The sequence below is a fragment of the Geospiza fortis genome, unplaced genomic scaffold (genome assembly GCF_000277835.1).
Source record: "Geospiza fortis unplaced genomic scaffold, GeoFor_1.0 scaffold1278, whole genome shotgun sequence".
NCBI classification, from domain to species: domain Eukaryota; kingdom Metazoa; phylum Chordata; class Aves; order Passeriformes; family Thraupidae; genus Geospiza; species Geospiza fortis.
This window is the reverse complement of record NW_005054536.1, coordinates 237,343-260,932: the sequence shown is the minus strand read 5'-3', so window position 1 is coordinate 260,932 and position 23,590 is coordinate 237,343. Positions and strand designations below refer to the sequence as shown.

At 47.3% G+C, this 23,590-nt stretch overlaps 1 protein-coding gene and 1 long non-coding RNA gene across 3 annotated transcripts; both read right to left on the bottom strand.

Annotated features, from left to right (window-relative positions):
• Nucleotides 1–1,027: 1,027 nt before the first annotated feature.
• LOC115948817 lies at nt 1,028–3,622 on the bottom strand. Its single transcript, XR_004082586.1, has 4 exons — nt 3,384–3,622; nt 2,852–2,945; nt 1,540–1,780; nt 1,028–1,363 (listed from the first exon to the last, which is right to left on the bottom strand). It is a non-coding gene; the product is annotated as an uncharacterized LOC115948817 (long non-coding RNA).
• A 2,592-nt stretch (nt 3,623–6,214) lies between these two features.
• G3BP2 (G3BP stress granule assembly factor 2) lies at nt 6,215–23,351 on the bottom strand. 2 transcript variants are annotated; one of them, XM_005429260.3, is made up of 11 exons: nt 23,221–23,351; nt 21,083–21,164; nt 19,835–20,008; nt 18,806–18,896; nt 17,793–17,895; nt 15,492–15,672; nt 14,437–14,535; nt 10,583–10,685; nt 10,195–10,323; nt 9,892–10,010; nt 6,215–9,131 (listed from the first exon to the last, which is right to left on the bottom strand). In XM_005429260.3, the coding sequence occupies exons 1-11, from the start codon at nt 23,313–23,315 to the stop codon at nt 8,859–8,861; spliced, it is 1,449 nt and encodes a 482-aa protein (XP_005429317.1). In that variant the 5' UTR covers nt 23,316–23,351; the 3' UTR covers nt 6,215–8,858. The 2 variants fall into 2 exon arrangements, with proteins under 2 accessions (XP_005429317.1, XP_005429318.1); XM_005429261.3 differs by lacking the exon at nt 14,437–14,535.
• Nucleotides 23,352–23,590: the final 239 nt, after the last annotated feature.

The window sequence follows — 23,590 nt, the reverse complement described above, 5'->3', positions numbered from 1 at the left end:
CGGCCCGAGCCTCCCCGGGCCGCTGGGGACAGAAACTGCCACGGGTCGGGCAGGGAGTTCGGGGCCGAGGGGAAGCGGGGACCGTCCCGTCCCGGTGCTCGGGCCGGCGGGCGCCCGCGACCCCGGGCGTGCGGTTTCCTCTGGCGGAGGGTGGGGGACAGGCGGGAGGCTCCTCGTGGAGGAGTTTTTGGGGCGTCGGGGCCATGGCAGCCCTGGAGGAGTGCGGGCTGTGAGGGAGGGCTGTTCCCCTGGAAGCGGGTGTACCCGGCCGGGCTGTGTTCCCGGGAGGTGTTGCAGCTGAAATAAACCTGAATACAGCGATTCCCCACATCTGCCAGTGCTGCCCCACAGAGACACAGGACCGGGCACGGAGGGTGCCTCCATCCCAGGTCCCAAGCACTTCCCATAAACTGGATATGGGCTAGGGGGTGGGCAATACCCTTCCAGCTGCCCACTGCTACATCACACACGGGGTCACAAACAGAGCTGCAGTGCTGGAACATGCTGAGGGGATCCAGTTTGGAGCTCAGAAAGGGACAAAGTCCTGCATTTCTCACAGTGGAAAACAGAGACTAAATCCAGTAGGTTTGGGTCTAAAGGCAAAAATTTAGTCTTGTTTTCACCTTTTGAGAACAGAGACTAAATATTGCATTTTTTTTGGCCTTGAAACCAAGCTCTGGGGGATGATTTTGGGTCCCAGATGCACAGCACGATGTTTGTGAAGCTCAGAAAAAGTAAAATAAGTCCTGCATTTTCTTTTCTTGAAAAGTGTCCAGTGTTTCTGGGACTCAGAAAAATGACCAAGTGGCACTTCCCAGAGACCTGGAAACAGCAGCTCAGCTGGCTGCTTTCAGCCCCCAAAGCAGAGGCTGGGGGAGGGCCTTTGGGGGGGAGGGCTGGGGATGAGGACCTCTCTGGAGGAGGGGGTCCGGTTGCCTTGGTCCCCAAACGTAGGGACAGCAGCACGCCCCAGGCTGTTTCAAGGGTCTGAGATAAGTCTCAGGAAAGAAAAGCACTCTTCAACCCCTTTTCCACATCCAACTGTTTATTGTGCACAACCACTACAACAGTTATGACTTCTACTTAAACAATAACTTTATGACAATGAATAGTTAATAGTTATAACAAAGTTAATAGTTATATGTAATTGATGACAGTGAGTCATGTACAACTTGGCCAAAAGCCCAGATAACTGCAATTAGCTGGAGCTTTAAAGTGGCTTTGTAACAAAAAGCAGCAGTTATTAAGCCAGAGCTGGAAGGAACTGGAGCAGCCATCAACTGGAGCATCTCAATTCCAGAGCTGGAATGAAGATCATGCCACAGCCAGAGCTGGAGGTTCAGCAAGCTGGACTGGGTAACACCTGCAAATGAAACAAGCAGAAGGAACAGACATCACCTGGGCCCTCAGATATCCTGAGCAGTAAGTCAGCAGGGGTCCATCAGCAGGAGCTGTGAGCACCAGGAACAGCTCTTGTCCAGTGTCCATCAGCTGGAGCTGTAACAGGCACAGGCATCCCTGAGGGAGAGCTGAGCTCACCTGCAGCTGCAGCAGGAACGTCTCGTGGCTGGATCTGGAACTGGTGCACCCTGGATTCCCAGCCAGGCGCAGGCGTGGATGTCCCTAATCAGGAGCTCTGAGCAGCCTCTTCCCTCGGGGAGTGAAGCCAGGCCAGGTGCCACTCTCTGACTGCATGGAGGTGGCTCCCAGTCCCACTCCTGAGAGCAGAAGGGAGGCAGGGGCTCTCCTGGGGACGGGTGCAGCAGCCTCTCCTCTGTCTCTGCAGAAAGGGGGTCAGTCAGCATCCCCAGGGTGCACAGCACAGCCCCACAGGAGATGCCTGTCCCCCTCCCAGGCAGGGGCAGCCCTTCCCTCCCGGCTGCCCCTGCTCTGGGCACAGACTGTGCACCGAGGACAGGGAGGCAGAAATCTCAATGGGAGAGCTCAGGGCTCAGCCCAAAAAATGCACGTTTCTGCCCAGAAGAGCAGAGGAGAAGGCACAGATTGCTGCAAGCCCTCTGCTCAGTGAGGGGCACTGTGGGAACCAGCCACCAAACAACACTGGGGCTGAGCCTGGCCTGGCCCAGCACCTTCCCCCGGCCACCCTCACCCTGCCCCAGAGCAGGACTGGCGAGCCACAGACTGTGCTGCCCATGCTGATAAACATCACTGAGCCAGGCACAGCACAACCCCAATCCCAGCCTGAACACGCCACAGGGCACGTCCCTCAAACAACGCTGAGCCAAGCCCAACACTAAGGAGCAAATGACACCGGCCACGAAGGGCCCCGAACAACCAGAAGCCCCCCGGGAGGGGGAGCAGGGCAGGATCGTCCCCAGCCCGACTGTGACCAGAAGCCAAAGCACCAGCAGCCCTGGGTGGTTGCTGATGGTGTGGGGAGAAGCCACCCCCGGGCAGCTCTGGTGCAGCCCCTTCTCCCAGCTCCCTTCACAGTGATGGCTCCCACAATTGTCAGGCACAGCTGAATCCCAGCCCCAGTTCCTGTCCCACTCCCCCTGCAGCCAGGGCCCTGTCCAGGAGCACTGCCAGTGCAGCCCCAAACCACACCACAACAGGACAGGCCACATAACCAGGAAACCACAAGCACAACCATGTTCTTCCCAAGGAACGGCCAAGCACAGTGCAGAGGCACAGCCACGACCCTGGCCCTGCTGCAGCCTGCTGCCAGCCCCAACGTGGCCCACAGCAGGGCCAGCACCAGAAGCAGCACAGCACATTCCCCTCAGCCATAGCCTGGCACAACTCCCTCAGGTCATGTGCATCGGGGCATTCCTTCCTTCCTGCTTGATCCCGCAACCTTCCCCAAAGCTGCCCGGGGCAGAGCACTCACCTGGGCTCATCCTCCTGTGCCAGTGTGCCCAGGGCTGCTCCTGCTGGGGCCGTGTCCCAGGCTGAACCCCTCAGCCAGTCCCCTGTGCTGTTTCCTGCATGGAGACAGTCCCTGGTGAGGAAGAGGCTGCAGCTTTGCCTCTGGGAAGACAAAACTTTTGCCCCTCGGAAGACAAAGCTTTTGCCCCAGCAGGAGCTCCCAATGCACACCACAGGTCCCTGCAGGCAGCAAAACGCAGTGGTGAAAGCAGACCCTGCTTCTAAGGACTGCAGCCGACCCCTGCGGACCCTCACCTGCCCCTTTTCTCGCAGTGCTGCAGGGGCCGGGGCACCCCCCTGAGCCTCCCTGGAGCTCCTGAGCTTTCTGGACAAACACGAGCCCCCGGTGCCTCTCAGAAGCTTCTCCTGGGCCTGGGGCTGGTGTAGAGGCTTTGCCTCCTCTCCCTCCCCCTGAGCTCCCGGCACGGCTGCTCCTGCCCCCGGCTGGGAACCGCAGTTCGGGATAGCCCCGAGGTGGGAGAGCACGTACTCACCCTGGGCCCGAGCTCCGGAACGCCTCGTCCAAGCCCGCAGACACCCAAAGGTCTCCCCAAGCGCACAGTGCAGCCTGGAAAGGGCGCGGACCCCGGCCCCTTTGCCAGCAGCCAGCCCCGACCACACGGCCGAACAGCGTCAGGCTCCCCGTTACAGCCCAGTCCCCGCCGCGGGGACCGCGCCCTTCTCCCCGAGGCGCTGTCAAACCACGGCCCCCGTCAGGGCCTCGCCGCCCTCCCAGGAAGTAATTCCTTTAGAAGAAAATAACAGTAATAACTGTTCACACTTTATTTGAAGGCATGCTGTTTTAATGATACATACTCAACTCCCTGTGTCCCTGTAGGGCCCTGCCCGCTCCCGGAACGGGACCCGTGTCACCCACAGTGGTAGTCTGGTTTGGTCCCTGATCATTCCTGATGAGAAGCGATCCCAGCTCTTCCCCGCTCCCGAACGGCCGCTGCTGTCAGAGGCCCGGCGTGGAGAGGCGGCAGCGGGCTGCATTTCACATGAGCCCAGTTCCTGTCCAGAACCCAGCAGCAACACACGGGTGTCACACCCTGCAGCCCGCTGGGATGAAGAGGCTCATTCTGCAGCATGTTTTATTGCACAGGAACACGACCCTCGGTCGATGCTTGCCTGAAGAATCTTTATTTCTTCCTGTAAGCAGTTCAATGGAGCCAGAGGCCTGGGGCAGCTTTGCACAGAGCAGCCCTCCTCTGCCCCCGGCACAGCAATGCCTGCCTGCAGATCAGCAGAGGCCGACATGCCAGGCAAAGTCCAAGTGCTCCTTCTCGGGGAAACATCAGCAGCTCTTGCTGCCCCTGTGATGCTCCAGGAGAGGCTCTGGCAGAGCTGCTCTGCTCTGCACCTGCCCTGACAGGCTCGTATTTCTTCTCTTTGCTGAGGAGGCGATCTGAGCCAGTGAAGGGACTTGGTCCTGATCCCACAATGACCCACTCTATCCCAGACAGACACCCCTCATATGTGCTCCAGGCAGAGCACGCCCACTCCTTACTGGCTTCTGGCGGGGTGCAGTGGCCAGGAGGTCACACAACAGCCAAATGTGTGTCCTTGGTCCCTCAGGACAAATGTGGTGACTGCACACTGCCCAGAGCAGCCCTTGTGTAGCTGCACTTTGGGACTTGCTGGCTGTGAGGGCTGCATGGCAATATGGGCTCCTGTGGGCAGGGAACTCCTGCTCCTTGGTGCCCCGTTGGACCAGTTCTGGATTAACTACTTAGCCTCACCTCTCAGGGCACTCAGGGACTCCAGAGTTAGGGACAGGCATGCAATGAAGCCTGCACTGCAACACGGCAGCCAAGAGGAACATTGTGTCTGCATCTGCAAGAGCTGCTCTCAGCTTTAATTCCTACACACAGACTCTGCACTTCCCACAGTTCCCACCCTTCCCAGGGGAATGGCAAGTGCTGCACCACTGTTACCAAGATGTCTCCTTTCAGCTCAGGCCCAGGGAACACCAGGCAGAGCACAAGCCAAAGGGACAATGACTTCCAAATCTGCTTTTCTTCCCCTTGGAAGAAGCCAAGCTTTAAGCAGACATCAATGGTTCTCCCAAGGATTATCAGGCAGCCTGCTATCTTCCTCTACCATGTCCAAAAAATCACCATTCCAAGCTGGAGTTCTCCATGACATGTAAAAGGCCAGCAGTCACTCTACTGCAAAGGCTGCTGTACAAGCACTGGGCTTTGTAAAGGTACCGGAGCATGGGCACTGCTAGGGAATGGGTGAGGCCTGTGCAGCCCCCAGCAGGTCACTGCTGTGTGACATCCCTCAGCTGGCCTGGCATTTCCTCTTACCTGCACTAAGGCTGTCACACCAGCTCCAATGCTGATGGAAGGTGCTCTTGAACAATCTGTAATACGCAAGACTTCGTGGCACGAGTGAAAGCAGGTCCTGGCTGACCGTGTGGAGTTTGAGATACCATTATCTCCTGCCCTTGCCCTCAGCCCCAGATAACATGAACTAGCACAATTTATCTCACAACTCAAGGCACCAAGGTCTGAATGCTGCAGGCCCTCATCGCTGGCACAGGGGATCGTGTTTCTCTGGAGATCTCTGGAGATCAGCACATCTTGTAGCTGTGGAGGGTGCTCCTCTGAGTTTTTGGTGACTCTGGCTTTGGGATTTCTACAGGATCCACGTTTTTCATTCCAGTATTCAAGCTCACACGACTGTATTACTTTTCAGTCACTTCCTAACTGCCTTTTATCAGGAAATATTACAGGCAAGACATGCCCTCAACAAGATATAGACAACAGCAGCTAACAGGAACTTCAGAGATTCCATGATTCAGCCACACCTTATCTTTGAGCAGTGCAAGAATAACCCTTTTACCAACCTTTTTGGGTAACTGCCAACAAACACAAGAAGTAAAAAACCAGAAAATTGGGGGCAATCACTTCTGCACCATCAAAACTCAATGACACTACAGTGGAGAGTAAGCAACTCTAGTCTGTTTTTTTAAAGACAGCTCAGCTCAAATTCCTCCCAGCACCACTGCAATAACCATTTAAGCTGTATCCTGCAGCCAGATGCTGCAGCCTGGCAGGGTGTGGAGGAATCCTGGCTGGGACACGTCTGAGAGGAGTCCCAGAGGAGCTCACAGCCTCCCTGGGCCACACACACACACACCCCAAGGTGAGAGAAGCCACCAAAGTCAAACACTTGAAAGCACATGGTGCTGTGCTGCTGCAGCTTGCCACTGTCCCCGGCCAGGTCAGCAATGATGCTCTTACAATCTTTTCAGTGAGTGAGGGGTGCCAGGGCTCTACAGCCACCTGCATGCAAGAGAATTAGGGACATGGATAAATGCTGCAGACATCAGTAGTTTATTGGCATGTTTAGTCAAAACACATTCAGAATGGAAACTTAAAAGTAAAAATACTTTCCACCTGCAACAATGAAACTAGAATCTACTAGCATATAATGCTCGACAAGTTACAGCAATAAAGATGGTAATCCACTGTCTCCAATACCTACTAAAGTCAAGATGGTCAGCCAAGTTTGTTGAAGTAGAACTGTAATGACAAAATACTCCCACCATTCACAAATCAGCGACTAACAGTAATGGTCAGTGAATCCCTTCCTTTGCTCCAAGAGGTACATTTACTATTGAGAGGGTCAAGAACACGTAAGAGTCCACAGTACAGCAGGTGAACTATCACCATGTAAACTTCTCTGGATGATGTTCCAAGGGTTCGTGTCACTCAAACAAGAAGCAAGCCAAAAAGCAGAATGGCTCAGGAGCTCTTTTTACTACTCCGTTTCTGTTGTCAACTATTTCCAGTGCCATTTGCCATACAAATGGATTAGGTGGCAGCAGAACACCACAGCACTACAGAAGGAAAAAAGAACCTCCAGGCTACACAAACCACACTGGTGGCACACTGCTAACTGATGACAGCAATTTGTCTGAGGGCTTCAAACCTAAGGAGTGGAGTTGTGTGGTGAGCAGTTCAAGTACTACAGATTTCCAGGTAACAGCTGAAATGGCAAGACCTTCAACAAAAAAACTGAAATATGAAAATGCCAATTGCTAGAAATGTGTCCCAGAAAAGAAAGTGTATGAAAATAGTGCAAGACTTACCATGGAACACAGAAGACCTCAAGTCTGGGAGAGAACAGACACAGATGCCATTTCCCCAGACCTAGCATATCAGAAAAGATGAGCAAAATCCTCCACATTACTCCAAACCAGCAAACGATTGTATAATCCAGAGCCAGACTGCCAGGATGCCCTCCCTGCTTTTGCTGAAATTGCCTTTCTTCTTTAGCTTGAAGCCTTCTATGTTCAGCAGCAGCTGTTGGTGGTCCCACCTTTGCCCGGCCGCACGCACAGACACCCCTTTGCTCTGAGCCCGGAGCCATGGCTCAGCACAGGGCCCGCACTGGGCCTACCCCGCACTGCCTGCTGCAGCGGTGGCTTGTGGGAATGTGGAACATCAGCCACAACACCTCTCCACGGAGAACCCACCAGTCACACTGCACAAGAGCATGCCTCCTTTCTATCCATAGGGCCAGAGCCACATCAGTGTCAACTTCAGCTGAGAGTTATGTGCAAAATGAGTACAAGTTTTTCAAAAAGTGCAACTGGAAAATGCAAGAACATAAAAGCTGCTGTTTAGTTCTCTGAAAATTGCAGTATCCCCGTTTGATAAGCTCACCCTCACAAAGGATGCTTAGGTCTACCCATTATGAGCTGGCCAGAAGCGCCCACCATTCTCGACTGACTTCTGAAATTCAGGTCCAAGAGAGATTAGAACTCCACTTGCTTTAACTCTGATTAAAGAAAAGAGACAACCTGGAGACTACTAGGATGCCTTCATCCTCCCTTCCCCCCCACTGCAAAAAAAACAGGCAAACTTGTTAATTGAAGAGCAAGGTGGATGATCATTTTAGCAATGTTTACTCATTGAAAGATACTGCAATTTTTTTAATACAATTTTCCAATTATTTAAATGCTTTGCAGCCTCTTGGCTTTGCAGCACAGTACTTCATACACTATACTGTACAAAATCACCAGCAAGACTGGAATGATGTATTCATAGAAGGCACCATCATGCTTATTACATTACCAGAGAACTCAAATACAGTCAAGACAAGTTTCACTGTACAACGCTTCTCGAAGGGGGAAGGGGAAGGAGGAGTGTGTTGAGCAGCCATCCCTGCACTGAAGAGGGGCAGATAGAAAAATCTGATGTGAGCTATCAAACTTGTTGCATACTCAGGGCTACGACTTGGAAACTCTGGGTTCTGGTTACAGCTAACTGGATTCCTTCTGGAACAAAGGTGTAGTCTTATTAAGGTTTGTGTGTGTAGAGGTTGGTCACAGCAAGCAGAGCAGATGCCCGCATCGTTCCCCAAGCTATTCTGTCTGAGTAAGAGGATGAAGGTTTTCCCTCCGATGCCTCCTGCAGCTGTCAGTATAAATGAGTTCAGAGGACCCATTAGTGCATTTTGATGAGTGCGTAAACACGAGTTTGTTTGGAGCCGAGTGTTCTAAGAAGGAAAAAAAAAAGGCAAGCTTCTCCAATTGCACAAATTGCACTATTTGTGTTTCCAACAGTAGTAGGCAGAAACGGTAACACTTACACAAAATGTGCAGCAGAGGGTTTTTGACTGAAAGGACCTGAATTCTACTGGGCATGTCCTTTACTTCAACTTCTGTTGCAGATAGTTAACTGGTCTTTTCTTTTGTTTCATTTTCTTTTTTCTTTATTTTTTAGTCTTCAATTCTCCATGTATACATTTATAAATTAAGAGTGTGACTCCTGTTGTGAAACTGGGGAAAAAATGTCCACCTCAATTTAAACTGGAAACCAAAGGATGTTTTCACATCAAAGAAACGATCAGAAGGGCTGTGTCACATTCCAAAGCTAAAAAAAAAATTAACAAGAATGCAAACACGATGGGTAATGTACCACTGCCAAGACTGTCTGCCCACAGTGGAGACTTCAGCGACGCTGTCCAGTGAAACGGCCTTCCATCTGCCCGGTTCCTCGTCCAGAGCCAAGTTTCTGTGCCATGCCACCCCGTGGAGGAGGTCCTCTTCCGTCCCGGTCCCGCATCATGCCGCCGCCCACTATCCCGCGGGGTCCCCCTGGGCCTCTCTCATTGCGGCGGAGATCCCTGCGCTCGTCGCCGCCGCCGCGCGTCTCCCGCTCACGAGCGGCTCTGGTTTTTTTCTCTTCCACGTTCAGGCGCACCTCCCCGCGGAACATTATGGGCTTGTGGGGAAAAGCGGTCAGGCACACGTTAGTCACCACGGCACTAAGCCCACTCCATGCAAGGCACACGAACGCTCTGCACTGGCTGTGGGCACCAGCCTTCCTGCACGCGCATGCCCAACACAAACATGACCTTTTAGGGGCTCCCTGCAGCATGCAGCCTTAGCCCTGTGGAATGCCATTCTTACATTCACTCGGGCAGGCAAGGAATTAAAGTGCTTGTCTCAAGCAGAAGCAGGGTTGTCTTTAGCCTCTTCACTGCCAGCTTTAGTCTTTCCACTTCAGGGTCCAAGTTCCTGAAGAATTGCTCTACTAGGTCTCACTCCCACACCATGGAAATGAAAACTGCTGCTTTCTCCCCTCCAGCTCCTCAAAGCAAAACTGCAAGTAACCCTGCTCCCTCCTCTCAATCCCAGGGTGCAGAATTCAGAGATCCATGTGATGCTCTTTGAAAGGTTACCTGTTCCACTTTCAGCTAAAGGTTCTCTAAAAATAAGTTCTGAGCTTTCTGTGGAGCACTTGTGTAGAGGTAAAACCCCCAAATTCCACATGGTGCAGTTTGAGGAACACTGGCAAAGCTTTTAAAGCTACACAGAACTCCTGACAAAATGGCTATGCCAAAACTGTTTTTCTTTGAGCTGTTTTTGAATGCCAGAGCCAACAGCAATGCAAACTAGGATGGCCCACAATACTTGTTTAGGTTTAGGCCTTTTGGTCCATCCCTGGAAGAGGATACTCAGTACCCAATGCCAATACTTACTTTTGCAACTAAAATTCGCTGGACCGGTTCAGAATCGTCAAACACCACGAAACCAAAATTAGGCAGTTTTCCTCCCACTCCCTTAGTATTTATGCGAAGTTCTACAACATTTCCAAAGCCTGGAGAAACACAAGGGAAGAGACACTTTATTAAAACCCACAGTGCCAGCTCTACCCTCTGCTCGTTCCAGACATCTGTAGTGTGGCACTACGTCAAAGCTTACCCATGTAGTCCAAATCAGTGTTACCTGACTTTTAAACCCAGCTTTCCATCTTAGTCCCCGCAGCTGGAATCACTACTTACTCATGAAGAACTCTTTCAGTTCACTCTCATCAATGTCGTGTGGCAAGTTCCCAACAAAGAGCTGGTGGCTGTCTGGATAGCGAATTATCCGACGATTATCTGACTCATTCTGCTCCATGTCTCCCCTTCCTACCATCAACACAAAGAGGAAGGTAGAACCACTGAGGTTAAAAGATGTGTGTAAACCTGGATGAACACATCTAGGGGCAGCAACAAGCATATTCCCTCCAGCCAGCCTGGACTCCAAATCATGCTCCCTCATTTCTGGTTGAAGGCAGCAGGCACAGGCAGTTCATGATCAGCCAGGCAGACACAGGTACACACAAGGCCTCAGCAGACACCTCTCCTTCACCCTTCCCAAGTAGTCACACAAGTTCATCCACATTACCTGGCCGAGGTCCTCGTGGTGGAAAACCTGGTCTTTCCCTGGGACGCTGCTCACGAATGCGAGGAGGTTGAGACTGAGCTTCAGGTTTAGTTTCCACTCTTGGCTAAAAGAGGAGAATGTGCATTATTTAACTCTGGCCTGGTAAAAAAAAAAAAAACAACAAAAACCCCAAATTCACAAAAACCCCCACAACACAAGACATGGGTAAGTGGCATGCACAAAACAAACTCTGGAAGACAGACATCGGTGTCAATGTGTTTGAGAGTGGTTTTTTCACCTGTCTAAATTCCTCTGTACCAATCCAGGACTGCAGTGTTCATTCATCACTGTTGAAAGGCGCAAAGCAAACATCTCTCAATCAGAGCATCTCCCCCAAACATGGCTAAGGGGAATTTTCCATGTTTGACCAGGCATTGAGACCCCAACGTTCCATTATTCACAAATCCCTCAGCCTGACTTAAATTGTAGAGGGCATAAAGCTTCCTCAAGCCAAGCTCAAGCTTCATGGATTAGGAGGCAGTCCAAGATGAACACAGACGGACAAATCAAAGTTCTGTCTAAGTCCCCAAGGAATTATTTCCCTCCAATGCGGAACAGCTGTATGAAAACTATCAAAAAGAAAGAGGAGAACAAAAGCCCCTGGAAGTATTTCCTAAATGAGTTTCTACAGACTACCTCTTAGGATATGCTTCACCTTTCCTGATGTCAGGACCACGATGCTCAAAGTACACCCTTCATATTCAGGTATTAGAACACCCATTCCCATTTTTTGCAAGCTAAAAATTTGCTTTATGAGAAACAGACAGAACAATAAAAATGTTTCTATGCAGACTACTTGTCACTGAAGCAATTCGCAACAGTTTTTAAATTCCATTTCTGTACAACAGTTAAGCAGCTGCTGGTTTGCTGGGTTCTTATCTCAGAAAAACAAAATTATCCTCAGGAGCACAAAAATACACAAGTAGCCTGCAAGTAAGATTAAACACAAGGTGAACAGCTATAGGCCCAGACTGCTGGAGAGAAGTAGTTTATATTAAACATCTCCTTATTTTCCTTTAAGGACTCAGGACAACTGGCAGCTCCAGACAGAGCACTTCCCAGGGGAAAAAACCCTGGATTTCACATGCAACACGCAAGTGTTACACACCCAACAAATGTCTTAAGCCCTCCTGTCACTTGTGCTTCTAGCTCACATGCAGCTAGGCATTAGTCTGTCCTTACAACACTTCTAGGATCACTTTTTAAGAACAAGCTTGGAAATCAGTCTTCCTGTTAAATCTTGCTCCCCTCTATTTTGTGAGACACTGGAGCTCCTCTGCCACCTTTCACTCACATATCTTGAGAACATCATAAATTACACCTCAAGAGCAAAACTTGATACCTCCAGACCCCCATTTCTTGGATACTCATGGCTATCAGGCTTAAACTCCTGCTAAGTCACTGATGTCCTGCTGTTAAATCCCAAGTATAACAGCGACCTTGAACCTGCCTGCTTTGTGTGTCACTGATCTTCTCAGCCAGCACACAAACAGCTGATCTCTCTGGTTGTTTTCTAAGGAGTCCCATCCTTTTCGATAGAAAAAGGCTGCCTCAGTGCCTCAAGAGGAAAGCCCTTGTACAGAACTCTGCTCCCCAAAACACTGCCACAACTGGCAGCACCACAAGACTTCAGATCAGGGCTGCCCTTTGCAGCCCAAGCAGCAGCTCGTTGCAACTCACATCTTCCAGCATGTCCCAGCAAGCACAGAGTGGATGGAAGGACACTGAGTAAGGAGTTCAGGAAACCCCAATTACCACAGGAGCCAAGTATGCCACAAACCTCAGCCTAGCCGAGCTCTGACAGCCATTAAGGAAAAGGTGGCACTGTCTGTTCTCTTCAGGAGCTCACGTGGGGAGGGAAAGGGACTCTCCCCAAAAGACAAGAATCAGGCCCTGCCTACCTCCGCCCCTCTGCGGCCCTATGACAAACAATGCAGTAATAAAAATGGGAAGTGAAAGTAACTGAAAATGCTATAAGGAAAAGTCCTAGTTTATCAAAGTAGGCAGGCTGATTTCTAATCATCTACAATTAGAAAAAGAGCAAGAAATGCTGACCTGTTTCACTCCATAGCTGTAAGGAAACAGCCCTGAACCAGTTTGTATCCAGAACAGCACATGTGCAGTCCTTCGAGGAGTTAACACTACAGGGGCTGTATTTTTAACTTAATAGTGGGGGGGGGAACTAGAGTGATGCAGAGAAAAGAGTGAGCAGGGCATTTATTTCTCTGTAACATCACTGACACCAGCTACAACAGCATCTCAAAGGAGCCACTCACCCACCCACCAGGGTATCTTCTGTCCTTGTTTACATGCAGTGTCTGGCACTAATGGATCCCTGAAAACAGGAAAAAGCTGCTACTGATTTGCAGCTCCTTGTTCAGGTGCCTTTTATACCCGACTTCTACACACTGTGTCTAAAATACTTTCAAGAAAAGGAGCTCAGAATTGACTAATTCCAGCTACAGAAGAGCTGAAATTCCTGCCATGTCAGTATTGTTCAGAAACTTCCACACACCATTACTTAAAACACAAAGTCAAAGATAAAGAAATCAAAAGGCACAAAGCACAACAAGCAACAGAGGCAACACAGGGGAGTTTAAGGGGACATCTATAAACTATCTCCTGCTCTCTTGGACAGATAACCCGAAATTATTTTTGCAGCCACATTACAACCATCCACCTTTTCTGCGGCAAATAAATTAAAACCAATTTTGGCTTTGTGTAAGGAAAATCTATCCTGCACTAGAAAACCCAGTTTTTACAGGTTAAATACCACCTAGGTGTTCAAAGCTGATGAAGACAGACTTCCCAACTCATTCCATAGCCTTTATTTGATGTCCTTGATAGTCCCAGCAGACCAGAAGCAACACCACGTAGGGTGTTGGGGTTTTTTGGTTAATTTTCTTTCATTTTTCTCTTTTTCTTCCCTGTTTCCTTTTTAACATGCATTTAAAGCATGAAGGCTAGTCCTAGACAGAGATCTCTCTGTTACCACAAAATTGAGAAGAAACCAGTGCAAGAGGAACAGCTGCAGCAACGCAGCTATTCTACTGAAAATTGCAGCCTCACACAAAGGCTGGACAGGAGCAACTCAAGATATAGCACTCTAGCACACCCTGTCAATGCACGGGGTCAAGGACACATTTTCTGGTTTAAGCACTTTCATACAGATGGAGGAAGCTGAATTGAGAGTCTCAGAAGGTCTCACACCACCTTGGCATGAGCAGGACATGAGCTGTCACCGGGTCAAACTCGATCTCCTCTTTTCCCTCCTCACCCAGTCAACCTAGGAATGGGAAGATAGCATTGTCCAGGCAAGGAAATGTGAATCCTTCCATTCCTCACACAGTCATAAGTTGGTACAGGGTTCTGTGATAAGCTGATTATCCATAGATAATGACATCCAGCATAGTCCTCTGGATGTTAGCCTTACAAGGCAATTGTGCACCTCAGAAACGGTGCACTCTGTTTTTACTGCTGGGCCACTTCCACCAATGTCCTTTTCAAACACACTTCAGAAAAGTAACATTTTGTGGGGAATTGGTGTTTCCCCTTTAAGCCAAACCATTAAGTTAGGTAAAAAAACCCAGGAGTGATTTCCTGTTTCCACAAGGCCAGATTTTAACATTACCATCACCCAAAGTTCCACCAGTTACACGTTCGTGGCTTTACTTGGACAAGGAGGTGAGTGCATTAACATTTAAGACACAATTAATTTGTGCAATTTAAGTCAAACAAGTTGATCTGTTAATTTAAAAAACTGAAGCAGTTTGCAGAAGTAATGAGACAATCCAAGGTGTTCACAGATGGGTTACCTGTGAGACTGGTGCTTTAACATGGGGTGGAATTCCAGAGGAAGAAACAGTACCACTAGGAGGCAGGTTTTTACTGGTCACTGAAGCCCAAGAGAAAGCCTGCAGGAAATGCAACAAACCTAGGCTACTAATCACGGCAAACCACTGACATTCCTACAGGGAAACTTGGCTGCTAAAAACACACTTTTGGTTCATATCTGACTATCAAATAATGGTTGTGCAAGCATACAATGGAGGTACAGAAGGGTCTGCAGTCCCAGCTGTCTGTGGATTCCAATGGCATGGAACAAGTGTGTACCGTGCCCACTATCGCTACTGAGTGAGCCCAGTGCCCTCAGCATTCCCAGACAACTGCTTTTCATCATGTAACCAAACCGAGGGCTGAAAACCCTGTAGTGTTCAGTGTCTTTTGCATGAAGAAAGGAAGCGGATGCCTGAAGTTACAATCAAAAATGGAGAAGAGAAAAAGGACTGGAAAAAAAATGTGGGAGACATGCTGGAGCTAGAAAACGACCTGGCTCCAGCTCTCCCTGGCTGCCCCCAGCACTCTGCAAGCCCCCAGGGTTAACCACACCAGAGGATGTGCCGTGTGCACTCTGGTTTCTAAGATTAGGCATCCTGCCTCCAGGAGACACTCAGTGCCCCCACACTGGTTTTGAACCTAGGCTGCAGCAATTCTACAAGCATCAGTGTGTTCCATGTATTTTCAAGGAAAGAGCAGCGGTTCCCATTGTATGAGATTTTTGGCAGTGGTAGCCACAGGTGTTTTCTCAACATGTTAACTGCACAATTAAAAATGTCTACACATGCATATACCCACACGCACACTTTACAAGAAGAGCTTAAAATCTACCATAGGTGATGAGCAGCACTTAAAAATAACATTTCTATTTTAGTGAAACTTCATATTTTTACAAGTTCAAAGGTCAAGCCTAGTTATTCATACAGCATGACACTAAAGAGAGGTACTAGTTTAGGCACCCAAAAAGGCAAAGTTTAAAGGCCAATCCAGTTTCCATCTGCACTTAGTAGCACAGATGTGACTTGTAACTAACCTTTGGTGGTTCTTGTGGTAGCGAAACAGGTTCTACAGGAGGTGGAGATGGAGATTTCTCTTCTAGTTCCTCAAGGGTCTTTTCTTCCACTTCAGCTTTCAGCTCCTCAGCTTTTGTTTCAGATTCCAATTCTGGCTCAGGTTCATGAGAAGATTCTTCCAGTGCCTCCTCTATCCCATTGCTAGAATAGCCAAATGCAATTGATGAGCTTATCAATTGCTTTGCATTTTGTCACATTTTGTAAGCTGTGCTATGGCAACAGCCCCGCTATGAAAAAGATGGCTGTGTCTCCATTTGCTACAACGGGGTCTTGTACATATACAATACAGTGGGAAGTGAAGCTGTACTCCCCTGCTGGGTACAAAACCAGATTTTACTTCTGCTGAAGCAAAGACATTTCTACAGTTCTTCGGAGAGAATCACACAGCCTTTTAACCCTGGAGAAGAGGTGCTCAACTCAAGCAGTGCTGCTTCTAAAAGAACACGAACACAGTGAGGACCAATGGACGATTAAGCTACACACATAACCAAAGCCAATTCTACTGTTCCTTTACCAAAATGCTACACAGCTTCCTTACCAAAGCAGCTGTGAGTCCCATTTACAGAAAATCACATGCAACTTCTGTGCCCTGTGTGGTTGAAAGGTAGGGGGTCTGAACATCTCCTCTCTCCAGCCACCCAGAATGCTAGCTTACCTCCAGTCACCTGTGTCTGCGCAGCTCCTGCTGCAGGCCACCACATGCCCAAGCAACTCTATGACGATCAATGCCTTTACAGCCCCTTTCCAAATGACACAGTAACCCCAAAACAAGACCTGACTTTGTGCTCTCAGGCATCCAAAACTTACTGCATTATCCTGAGCAAGCCCCTGCCAGAATTCCATTACTTTTCCATCACATTTCTCATAAGAAGCATTAAGTGACTTGTGTTTAGTGTTACCACTGATGCACTCAGCAGGTATTGATGTCATACATGTTTTTTTAACAGGGGAAGCAGAAAGTCAGTTCTGGCCCTCATTACACCACTCCTATGTTTCATGAAAAGCACAGGGTTTGGTGTTGTTTGTTTCTTTGTATTTGTGGGAGGTTATTTGGTTAGTTTTTGTATTTTTCTTACAAAATCATAAATATATTTTTTTCTTTGATCTGGCTTAGATTTGCAGACACTCAGGACAAAGACCTATTTTTCCAAGAAAGAGGAAAAGCAGGCTCTCAAAAAGTACATCTTTCTCTCAGCTCCAAGTGACCCCCAAATTTGAGTAACATATCATGTTGCAGTGTGATGTATTACCCTGTCTCAGTATCCCAGTTCTTTACCCAGGTATGCCAATAACACCTCCCTTCCCCCTGCTAAGTGCTGTCCGTCAATCTTAACATTCCAGCAAGGGCATCATGTGATTGGCAGAGTTCAAAAGATGCCTCTCAGGCCTGGGGTCATTGGGCTATCCAGGTGTCATTTGTTCCCTGAGACTTCCCCTTTCTTACCTGGTTGGTGGGATCCCTACCCCTTCCCTCCCCCTCTCCCTGGGGTTAGAAAGACACTGCAACCACGCGGCCTCGTTTCTGTTGGAGCTGTTGCTGCATTCAGAGGCCTGTGTGACAGGAATAAAGCTCTGGATCGAAACCCTCCAGCAGAACCAGACTCCTTTTTCCTTCACTTCACCTAAAGCCTTTCTGCCAGAGGTAAACCTGAGTTCCTGCATGCCTGGACTTGTCCCAAGTGCCCAGCTGCAGCATCCACCTAGCCAAAGGTGTCTCTGAGGTGAAACCACCTCAGCTGCCGCCTCTGGTCAAGCAGCAAGAGCCAGACGAGCCCAGGCACGTTCCATCCAGCAATATTGGGATTTAATTCCAATAATATCAAGATATCCCTGCTCAGTGCAAGGGGTTGGACTAGATGACCTTTAAAAGGTCCCTTCCAACTCAAACTAGCCTGTGTTTCATCAACCATCCTTTTGTTAACGTACCTGTGACCTAAGTCACATCATACCAAACCTTCTGGTCCAAGTCTGGATTACAAAGAGTCCATTAAGTGTGTACATACATGGGGGTGGCTCCCTTTTCATCTCACTTTTGAGACCAGAAGTGAAAATAACTAACAAACATTAAAGAATACCCCATTTCTTCTCTTCAATAAAGAAGGAATGTCTCAAAATAATGTAATGTTAACACAGATCCCTATCAAGCTAAGTGAATTTTCCTAAACTACCTGTTAAATCACATACAGAACCTAAAGCCAAAGCAATTCTGTCTGTGGTTTTTATTAAGAAAGCAACTTCATATAATAAAAAGCATTTCTTACGTTACGGGATGGTTTTCATAATAAGTACTGCTTGCATTCTCTTGCACAGGTTCAGGTGATGGTTGTCTTTCCTCCTGCTCTTCTTCCACCTCTTCCTCAGATTCTGACACAAAAAAACCAACTTGTCATCTCTTATGGATCTCCACATGAGTACACAAGCCGCAGTTAAAATAAAAGCATATTAAGTCAGCAGCAATCAAAATAAAGCTTCACCAAGAAAACATGGTAAAATGAGCTGCAAAAAAAGATGGAAGAGGCTGCCTCTCAGTCAAGAGATTTTCACAAAAAGAGGAAGCCAGACATATTACTGCTAGGAAGTTCTGGGAGGAGGTTTTGAGGCTCTTGTAAAGCAGCGGGTGCTTTTCATATGGTGGCAGTGAAAGAGAAAGATTGCATTATTACCTCATAAATCTCAGTGCCTCAGACTAAGATGAACCTCAAATACAGGGATGATTGCCTAAAATGCTCTATTCCACAGAATTGAGATGAACAAATTCCAGAAACCACCCAGTGAATACATGTACACATGTTCTGGCTACACTGTGATTTGCTCTGTCTCATTGAACAGAGGGGGAAAAGCCCAACTCAGGTCCATTTCAGCCCTCAAGTAGCAATGAATTACTGAGTGTGAGGATGACATGAAAATGAACTATGTGTCATATCTGAAAACCAGTAAAGACTTTTCTTCAAATTGCATTCAAATTTGACTGATCACAGAACACAAGCGTGCCTGCTGCAGCCATGGCAGTAGAAGTTCTGCTGCTCACTGCTTCCATTCTCTGTCAAGCCTCACCCTCTGTGAGCCAGTTCAGCCCTTCAGGGAACACAGCACTACTACAGGACCTTCATTTTCCGGAACATTTTGGACCACAGAGCTTCAGTAACAACACCTCTGTGCTCCACAGCAGGCAACACAGTTTGCATTCCAACATCTCCACAACCACTTCTGGCAGCTCTGCACACAGAGAGAGGAACAAGAATGACACAAACCCTACACACACAGTCCTTCTCACCTTCATCAAGTTCTCCTTCTGAATCCCCAAATACTTCATCTTCATATCTGAAGATATCATTATGGACGTAGAACTTGTTTGGAACAGATCCCTGTAAAAGAGGAACATGCAGTGGTTAGCATATATGGAGTATCAGCAGACAACCCAAGGATGGACCACGGACCTAAGTTTCGGCGTACACGCCGACGTTACACAATAGGATTATGTCACTGAAGTTATTTTCTGAGTTACTTTCTTTTTCTCTAGGCAAACAATTGAACAGTAGCTTCTGGCCAACTGAAAAAGGAAGTCTGAAGCAGAATAAAATCTGCTAATTTTGCTAAGTCACAGCAATCATAGATTTTAACTAAGTGTACAGCCCCTGAGTTTCATTGACGAATTTCAATTTTCTCTACTACAAAAACTTTACAATGAAAACCCTGAACTTCCATGGGGTGGCCGTATGCTTACAGCACTGTGCAGGGAAACAATGAAGAAATTCAACATGAACCTAAAACATTAATCTCCAAGCACACGTTAGTTTGTGATGCTGCAGGGGGAAAGAAGTAGAAAGAACACAAGACACCTTCTACCACAGCTTTGCTCTCACCAAGAGCTAAATGTGAGCAGTAACTTGTGCATCCTATACTCCCCGCTGCCATCAGACTTGAAACTACACAACTACAGCAGAGATTTGATCTACAGAGCTGAACCTTGTTATTCAAAAAAATTATTTGTGCCAATGGCAGCTCCCAAATGCAAGCTTCAATTTTCTTTGTATTACTGCTCTAACATTTCAAGTCCAAGGAAATAAAACAGCTCAGGATGGGTCCAATACACTAGCTTCTCTGCACTCACACACTGTGACACATTTAATGGTACTCTCCAGACCAAGTTTTAAAGCCAGATCCTATTTTTTTTAGATCCAGATCCTACTTAGTTTTTAAAGTCTATCCTATTTTTTGTCCCAGGATGACAAATGGTAGCTACAGGTGAGGTCAGTTTTTTCCACCATTATTTCAAGTGTGACACAATCGCACATATCCTTACTTCTGGAGCAAGCACAAAAGTCTGCATGAACTTCCTCATGGGCTGCCCGTTGTTGGACAGCTCTCCCATGACCTGCACGACCACCCCATCGCTCAGAGTGGCGTGGGCATCCACGTGACGGATCTTGGTGTGGCACTCACTGAACTGCAGGGACATCACCTTCTTGTGGATCTCCTACAAACAGACAGACACATTTCAGCTGCACTGAATTCTGTACAGAGCTTTACACCTTCTACCTCCCTGAGTCTCAACTAACCCCAAAAGAGCACTCCCCTGAGGCTCAAAAGATACATACAGGAACCAAGAAGTGTCTTTCACTGAGAACAGTCTTCCTGAGCTCTCTTAACTTCTAATCTGAACTTTTTCACTAGGATTCAACTATTTCTCAGAGTAGTCAAACAGCATACAACTGCTATCCAAGTTTTCCAGCTGCTTTAAAATCTATGATCTATTTTAAGGCTTTAATTCTTTTAAGGGCTTGTGAAAGGGACAGGATTTAGCTTGTGTTATATAAATAAAGAAAACCTCCAAAAATACCCAAAAACCAAAAAACACCAGCCCCAAAACAAAAAAACAAACAAACAAACAAAAAACCACAAACCCAAAAAAATCCCCAAACCATCCCTTTACACATCACTGAAGTAACCAAACATCACAGGAGTGGGGAACATCTGCACTGCTAAGATCTGTGTGCTGCAAATGACACTCTGCCAGTGAAGGGAGAAGAAACCAAGCCTGCCCTGGACAAAAAGCCACACTGCTCAAAGCTGTGGCTGCCACATGAAGAGATGTCCTAGGTGACAGAAAGTTCTGATAATGCAGTACAACCACAGCAATCCTCAATTCATTCATTTCTTCACATAGTTATGTTCCACTTCAACAAAACTCTGCTCACACAAGAATATCATGAAACTCACAAAGATCAGTCCTTTCCTGAAGAACTACTTCTAACTGAAACAAGATACATTTGTAGCCCAAATCTATAAGGACCCCTCAATTTTGTTTCCCTATTCTGAAGGTATATTCTGCAGCCCAGATGCAAAGCTGAAGAATCAAACACAAATGCCACTGAAGGCAGAAATAAGCAATCAAAACCCCTCAAGCTAACAAATTCCTACCTGTCTCTGAACAGGAAGCAGTATCACAATCCATTACTCACCAGGCAAGAAAGTCAAAGTCACTGGTGAAGAAAAAACCTTGTTTATTCTGAACATTAACAAGGATTACAGGACAAATTTTAATACTCACAGCTTGACCATACACTGCCTCTTGTGGTTTCCCACTGGCATCCAGTCCTCCATGAACATAAGAAGAATTCCTGCCATAAAACCTGCAAGCAAAGAGATGTAAAAATCACAGAAGTGAAAAAATAGAACCAAATCTAAAAAGAATTTTAGCCAAAAGTTGTAGAGCTCAGCACTTCACAAATTTCACAGATTCCAAAGGCTCCAAGAATACCGGAACAAACAAACTTAATACTCAGCAGTGCAGTTTGCCCAAGGTGTTGTAGCAAACTCCTACATCAACCTCAACCTTTGGCTTGCTTCCTTTAAGGAAGGTGGCCACTTTGGCTGGAAGGTTCCTCACCCTCAGAACCCCCTGCCTCGGACAGAGGCATCAGGCCAGCGAGGTACCACCCTCCTGCCACTCCTCTGAACGCTGTTCTCTGCACAGCCTTGGCCAGCACTGAGAGTGGTTTCGACATTTAACTACGTACACTCGCTCCCAGTATTTTTCATACATTTCAGAGATCCTTTGGCACTTTCATTCCACTTCCACATTTTGAGCCAACAACAGTCTGATTGCATTTGGATTGTTAGTGTCAGCTTATAAAGCAGGTGACAAATGTTTTATATTTTCAGTACATTTATATTAACAGAAAGAAACATTGTATCGCCCTGTGTTTTTATTTAGGAGCATGCTTTGCCTTGGGGGTGATAGCCATGAGATACAGATGCTAATATGCACCTTTATTATCCACCCTTGTACAGCATATATGAAATAAAGTTGTAATGAAGTACTTCTATGAACTCAGTGTCACACAAGAGTGGCAACAGTGGTTTATTCTACTGAACTTAGAAACTCTTTTTAGTTCTACTATTGTGGAAATAAAACTCCAAGACTTTTACTCCCTTGACTATGTCCAGGAAAGATTCTGGGAAATATTAGATTGTTTTCTTTGGTACCAACCACAAAATCATGACTTTGAGCACGGTCCAGCACTTCCTAACAGCAAGGAAATACAGAAACTTAGCTGAAGCAGAGTACAAGCAGATAGGAAAACATCTTTGCTCTAAAACATTTCCCTCTAAATTCCAAAGCAATCTCTCTGAAAGTCAGCAGTTCTTACCAAGGACCTTCACAGGGGACCAAGAGTTTTAACTTGTTTTTAAGGAACTGCTCAAACTCTCTGGATAGCAGAGCCCCCAATTAAATGGAATTAAAGACTTCTGGTTAAGGGGCCAGAAAAGCCTTACAAATTCAACTGAAATGCAACAGGCATTCAACCACATCGAGTAACATCCATTTAGAGGGCAAACTGATCTCTGCTGCTCCTGAGGCCTGGGCAAGCTTTAGATAATGACCAGCAACAGGATCCTCTGTGCTCTTCTCAAGCTTTTAGTACGATGAAACAATAACACTTGTTCTCCTAACTCCCTCACTGCTGCAAAGAGCACATCAAGCACCAGAACACCAGGGAAACCCAAATCCTTCTGTGGCAGAGAGCAAGCAGCTGTTGAGACTAACAGCAAGATAAAGAGGAAGCATAAGACGCCCTCTCTGGAGAATATCACTCAGAAGAAAGGTGCAGCCAAAGAACACATAGGCAAATATCCATATCTGAGCCTGACCCGAAGAAAGGGGCAGCAGTGGCAGAGACTGCAAGGGGCTAGAAAACATTTCATACAAGCAGCTCCAGAATTGGGTAAGATTAAGCCAAACCAAATCAAAACCTCTTGGACTCTTCTCTGCAGAGGTAGTTAAGAGAAATTCCACCGGTGCTGTTGTGAACGACACTTGTGCCACCTCTCAAGCGGACAGAGAATGCCCCTGAGCAGAGAGTAACACCTGCACCAGGGCAGACGCTCAAGAGTGTCTATCCAGCCTCTGCAGGTATTTTTGGGATCTGTCCACATTACCATTTTATAGCCTTAGAAGCAGCCCATTTTCCCACAAAATAAATATCTTGACAACATGCCATACATCCACATGATCTGACTTGGTTCTAGAGCCTAAGGAGTTAGCAGTAAGATGAAACAGTTTTCCAACCTCCCAGAAGTTAGCCAGGTCCCGTTTCTCCCATACTCAGAAACAAATGTCTGATTCCCATCAAACAGGACATGCTTTTGTTCCCAAACATTACCACTTGGGAGTGCTAGTGTTACCTGTGCAAGAAGTCAGGAGCTTTGTTTAGCAGGGTGTAGTACTGTCTCACAAACTCCCGCCCTACAAGCAGGGGACTTGGCTTCTCCATCACCATTTCTTTGGTATTCAGTGTCAAACGCTGTAAGTGAAAATATTCATGTTACTTGGAAGGCACCCCCATGAATCACAACTTCCCCATAAAAGGATAAACTTTGTGATATTAGGATTGAAACAATTATGCATACAGGGCCTTAATTCACTAGAAAATACTCAACCAATTCAGGACAGCCTCTCCCACCTCTTTTGGGTAAATAAGAAAATTTCAGTCTATTCATGTATTAGCTTGATGAAAAGGGAACAATGGATACAAATCCCTTACAGAACAGGTGC

Bases quoted from the DNA above. Each gene is read 5' to 3' on its own strand.
- G3BP2 (XM_005429260.3), bottom strand. From the start codon at position 23,315: ATGGTGATGGAGAAGCCAAGTCCCCTGCTTGTAGGGCGGGAGTTTGTG. The intron at 18,897-19,834 runs GTAAGGATATGT...CCTCTTTTACAG, and splicing joins CTTTTGTGCTTGCTCCAGAA to GGATCTGTTCCAAACAAGTT. The intron at 10,686-14,436 runs GTAACCCATCTG...CTCCTCTTTTAG, and splicing joins TTAAAGCACCAGTCTCACAG to CCAAGAGTGGAAACTAAACC.